General features: G+C 42.6%; 1 protein-coding gene across 1 annotated transcript; it reads right to left on the bottom strand.

Annotated features, from left to right (window-relative positions):
* Positions 1 to 2,015: 2,015 nt before the first annotated feature.
* On the bottom strand, positions 2,016 to 2,816 carry LOC110026346. Its single transcript, XM_020727241.1, has 2 exons — positions 2,305 to 2,816; positions 2,016 to 2,239 (listed from the first exon to the last, which is right to left on the bottom strand). Exons 1-2 carry the CDS (start codon positions 2,744 to 2,746, stop codon positions 2,217 to 2,219), a joined length of 465 nt encoding a protein of 154 aa, XP_020582900.1. The 5' UTR covers positions 2,747 to 2,816; the 3' UTR covers positions 2,016 to 2,216.
* Between the last annotated feature and the right edge of the window lie 3,147 nt (positions 2,817 to 5,963).

Here is a 5,963-nt window from a genome sequence, read left to right as displayed (position 1 = left end):
AGGCTGTAATGATGAGTTGTGATGATGTTCGTAGGCCGCAGAGGCTAGAGCCAGGAGCTACACATGTTGTAGTTGGTCACATGGGTCATAATGGTGAGCTATGATGATATCCATAAACCACAAATGCCTGAGTCCGGAGCTGTACAAGTTGTGGATCACTTAAATCGTAGTAGTGAGCTGCATATGTCATCTATAGGTTATTGGGGCCAGATTTGGTAGATGTGATGATGTTCGTAAGTGCCATGGGTTGGACCCAAGGGCTACTATGATGTTTGTAGGATGTAGGAGTCAGATTTGAAAGTTGCATGACCTGTAAGCCACCTCAATCAATAGGTCATAGTGGTGAGCTGTGATGATGTCAATGGGTCGTAGAGGCCGAAGTCAGGAGTTGCACAAGCTGCAAATCACGTAAGCCGTAGTTAGTCACATAGGCCATAATAATGAGTTGCGATGAAATTTTTTAGTTGTAGGGGCCAGAGTTGGGAGCTATATGAGTTGTGAGTTATGTAGGTCGTAGTTGGTCACGTAGACTAAAATGGTGTGTTCTGATGACGTTAGTAGGTCATAGAGGCCAGAGGCGTGAACTGCACGAGCTGCAGACCATGTAGGCCATAGTTGGGCACATATGTCTTAACGGTGAGGCGCTGTGATGATGTCCAAAGGCTGCACAGGCCGGAGTCAGGACTTGCACGAGTTGTGGACCAACTAGGTTATAATTATTCACATAGGCTGTAATGATGAGTTGTGATGATGTTCGTAGGCCGCAGAGGCCAGAGCCAGGAGCTACACATGCTATTTGCAACACATGCAATAATTAGTCATATAGATCATAGTGGTGAGCTAGGATGGCTTCTGCATGCTGCAAAAGCACTAGACTACGTAGGCTGTAGTTAGTCACATAGGCCAAAGTGGTCTGCTGTGAGTAAAGAACTTTAGGAGTTTAGAGAAGTCACTCTGTTTGAGTTGCATTATTATAATGTCTTCGGGATGTATTATTGCAAATTATGTAGGTCACATTGTTACACCATCATCAGAGGTGTGATTGCATCATATTTGTGAATGTTATTACACAGTCTTCGAGACGCATCACTATACAGTGTGCTGGACAAGATATTGCTTTTCCGGGTGCTTCACAATTCCACAACGTACGTACGTCGGACTCTGTAATGCACATTATGACTTCACAAGAGATTAGTGATGTCAGAATTGAGTGATTTTGGGCTTATTGGATTTGTCTTATCATGACGCACGATTTAATTATAAGCTCATCAAATTTGAAATCAGTTTGATCTTGCAAGTAATGCACAAAAAAAAACTTCTAAAAGTGGTTCAACAGCTTCATCTGTGCATGATTGGACTCGGATTGAACCAACTTTAGTATCATTGGGTCCATAATTACTGAAATCAAAATTCTAGATAATTTCAATCATGATTTGGATATTTTTTTCTTCAAAAAACTTTCTCTCTATCATATTTCAAGATCCATGTTTGATAAAAAAAATTTATTTATATCATTTCAATTATTATTGTTCAACCTTCCAGAATCATGAGTGAATTTTCACTAGTCTTTTCATCTCAAGAATATTGATCACTGAAGAGACAGTAGCACCGAACGACCCAAAAATGGTGAAACAAACGTCTGTTATGTCAAAGCAATAAACAAACGCATTCATTGCCTTACACAGATTTGAATTCAAAAAACGCATCACTCATTAATGTTTCCGCTACAGTTTGTTTCGTACGCATGAATTATCGTAACAGAAATCAGCAGCAGACCAAGCCAGCTCAACACCACATCATCTTCATCCGTCCCAACTTCCCCCTCATGCCAAAAAATAAAAAAAATAACAAATACAGAAAAAAAATAGAACTAATTAGATAAATAACTAAATAAAATTTAAACGAATAAATTAACAGCTTACAGTTCAGCTCACTCAGCAAACACAATATCACAAATACAACCACAGAACTATCTTTACAAATTACAACGCCATACCAAAACCAAATTTATTAAGAAAAAATAATTCGCTCTGAACATCCTCATCCAATCTGGCACAAAACACCCATCCGGCACGCATTTTAATGCAGAATAGGTCGCCCTTAAGTTTTGCATAGTATGCCGTACCCTGAATGTTCTGAACAAGAATTCATGAAAATGTCGTCTGCAATTTTTTTTTTTCGGTTTATGGAACATTTCCTTCACTTCTGCTCCAGCCTTATAGCTCCTTCTTTGCGCTTCCTATGTTTTTACCATATTTTAAATTCATGAGAAAGTAAATAATATAGGAGAGATTAACTAATTACCTGCATGATTTTTCCGGCACATCTCTCCGGCGACGTCAGCGGCGGCGGAAGAGTTATCGGAATTATCGTTCTTTCGGGCCGACTGTGCGCTGCTGGCACGTTTAAGGCCCAAGAACTCCTTCCAACGAACGAAGCCCCTGGGCTGCTGGCCACCCTCCCCACCATTCTGGAGGGCCCCGAGCTCATCTCGGAGAGTGGTGACCATTGCCGACGGGCCCGTGCTCAGCGGAACCATGCGGCCCTTGAAGAAGAGTTCGTCGGCGGAGATCATGGGCCGGACTCCGACGGCAAACTCGAAGGTTGGGTCGGGCGTTACGATGTCCCTAGGAGGAGGTTTTGCATCTGCGACGAGATCGCTGGAGAAGGATATGCGGGGGCTCGCCGGCGGCGGCGTTCCGTAGAAGGACTGGTGGTCATTTAAGGTATTGATACAAGAAGACATGAGAGAACGGGGTGAACTTTAGGAGTGATGGCTGATGAGGAAGTCGATTTGAGTGTTATATCTGTTTGTGTGGCCGAATAAATAAACATCACGAGGGGGATGGGGCCAGGGTTTACATATATAGATGGAAAATTATTCAGATTCGATTCAAATTTTTTTTTTTTTACATTCGATTCAAAATTCCTGCCATAAATCACTTAATTTTTATCTTTTTTACATCATAAAAAATTTGGAGGGTTTACATATATACCCCTCAATTTCGATGTATTTACGTATTTCACATCTAAATTTTAATTTTTACATATATATTATTTTATTTATGCATGTGTTGGATCCTAATTTGTCCTTTGTGAATACCCCTTCAGAGTTAGGGCTGACAAATGAGGGAAGAGTAGGGTAAGATTATAATTTCCTATAAAGAGAGCTGGGGATCGAGGTTCCTTTATTTGTATTTTTGCCTCCTACTTATATATGAGTATTTTGTACGATTACGAAAAGGAGATAACTGTTACGGAAATCGCTCTTAATACAATGAATGCTCTTATTAACCATATAGATTTCATATTGTATCTATATTTATAATTTGAATTTTAACATGACGGTAATAGACATATCGACTTGCTTGAATTCGACTGATTGAGGCAACCAGCTGAGTGGCGACTATGCTCTCTGAAATACGTGTTGGTCGGCCGAGGCGACTGGTTCAATGTAGATCTCGTCCGTCGCGGTAAAGGCGGGTCGACTGATTAGCCACGATCAAGGATTCTTGTCTGCTTCTCGGTCGGTCGGGTCTGTCGCTCGAGTCTCTGTCATGGCGTGTCGGTAGATTCTCAACCACGTGATTAGCAGTAGGGCGATAGGACGCCTTGGTTGTTCAACTGTCATATGGGCCCTTTAGATGCTTTGAGATTCGTGCTGGTGGTTATGGTGTCTGCATATTAGTTCATTGAATTTTTCTGCTCCTTGAAAGTGACAACTACGATAGAGACAGATAAATTCATAGTATTCATTGATACTAAAATCAAAAAGTCAATTTAAGAATCAATTCTCGTTGGATTCAGTGCCAAATATGTTTCTTTAAATAGTGTGATAGGCTTGTCATTGCATTTGTTATCGTCATTTTCCCCTGATCAACCGATTTGAGTCATGACCCATGATCTTAGGAAACTCCATGTAGACCCCAAGATTCTGGCAAAAATGAGCTACAGGCCTTCGGCTTCCGTAAAGAAGCTCAAGGCCAGGAAAGAAAAGCGGTTGAGGACCAAAACTGCACCAGCTGATCAGGTCGGCTTACCTGGGGACCCTGAGGGGATGTCGAAGGTCCACCGTCGGGAGACCATGATTCCTGAGTTGGGCATGGGTTCAAGCTCCGAGGGCCAGTAGTCCTTGCCCGTCAAAGTCATCGAGGAGGGAGAAAAGAGACCAGGGGAGCGGAGATGAGCATCTCTTCCCAGCCAATGCTGCAGGAAGGCAAAGGCACCTTGCAACAAAAGAATGGGAGAAGAGGTCTGGAGACCATCTCTTTAGTGGATAGGATCATGAATGCATAAAGACTCTTTTTGGCTATCGTCGATCTTGTAATAGCTCCTTGAAATTTTTAATGTGCAGTGAATCGGTCTAGTCGTAGGGTCACCAAGACGGTGGCAGTCAGAAGACGCTGCAGAGACTGTTTCTGCAGTGGCTGCTCTACAGAGCGAACTTGCGGGAGTCATGTCGGTAGTCATTTTGAGAGTATACTGACAGTTCACACCTTTGCCTTTGTTGGTACTGGACAATAGCGAATGGAGGATTGGTCGCCCCCACTTGGAGCCGCAGGGCAACAGATAGAAGGGACTGGATCTTTATTGACAGACAGTTCACACCTTTGCCTTTGTTGGTACTGGACAGTAGCAAATGGAGGATTGGTCGCCCTCACTTGGAGCCGCAGGGAAACAGATAGAAGGGACCAGATCCTTATTGACAAGGGTCAGTTTGTCGGTGGGAACGATCGGAGGTCAGTTCTTCGTTCCTTCAAAGTTCAAGGGCTTGGATGTGGCGACGCTGCAGGCGGAGGTTACTGTTTTGCGGGATGGCCTGGCCGAGGTGTTACACTAGTTGGGGGCACTTCAGGTGTCGACGACTTGTATGAATTGCACCACAAGGCCGACTAAATAGGACAACTTACAGTAGGAGGGGCGATGGTCCTCCGAAGGTTGACTCGGAAAGGGTATGTCCTATTGGAGGTCTTGGAAGACCCACTCATTAAACATTTTATTTTAGATTTATAATAATGCTCTTTGGAAATGAAAAGAATAAATTTGAAAAAATATTTATTATGTTGCTCATCATTGAGTAATGCTTCATTTTTTTGTTTATCCTATAAATAGGGTGTGTGACCGTAGTTTCTTACTTTATGCGTTTCAGTTCTTGCATTCAAGCTTTTGATTTTTCCTCTCTTCTTGTTTTGTCCTTCCAACCGTCTTTAGTTTTCTACAATGGCCCCGAACTATTCCCCTACTCTCTTTGATTTTGTTAAGGGTGTCGGTCCTTCATTCTTGATAGATAATAAAGTGAAGGAGTTGCAAAGGTGGTATATTATGCGAGTTAACGTCACCCTTCAGAAGTTGTCGGGGTCGGCTCGGGCGACAGACCTTCTCGATAGAATAGAGTCTTTTACCAAGACCAGTTCAAATAAAGCCTCTTGTTGCCTCTGTGCAATGGGCTCCAAAGCATCTTTAACACGTAGTTATTTTGATACAAGTGATATTGAACTCCAAAGTTGCGATAATGACGTTCGTTCTTTTCTATTAGTAAGAGCATATTTCGTGGAATATCGATCTCTTTAAGAATTTTTTCTTGTTTAAGTTCAACAAAGATGGCTTCACTATGTTTACGACGGAAAAAAAAACCCCACTTAATATGAATCGAGGATCACTCAACTTCATATAGGAACAATCAACACATGTGATTTAGGGCTTCCTCTAGGTAAATCAACGATCCATCACATAGGTACCTCGACCGATCGATACATATCGTCCGACACCTCCACCCCGCGTGAGCAATTGAGCCCACGCGCCTAGTCCGGACTAAACATAGGGTCAGCTAAGGGAAAAGGAAATTTCACCACCATGATAGTTGCGTACGCATTCTCTTTATGCTGAAGAAAAGCCCACACTTCCGGCGAATTCCGACGGTGCTCTGGTTTGTGCGCCAATATACCTCACAGAAACTTAGTGAC

Source organism: Phalaenopsis equestris, unplaced genomic scaffold (genome assembly GCF_001263595.1).
Source record: "Phalaenopsis equestris unplaced genomic scaffold, ASM126359v1 Scaffold000364, whole genome shotgun sequence".
Classification (NCBI taxonomy): Eukaryota; Viridiplantae; Streptophyta; class Magnoliopsida; order Asparagales; family Orchidaceae; genus Phalaenopsis; species Phalaenopsis equestris.
The sequence above is the reverse complement of the archived record's forward strand: the minus strand, read 5'-3'. Positions and strand labels throughout refer to the sequence as shown.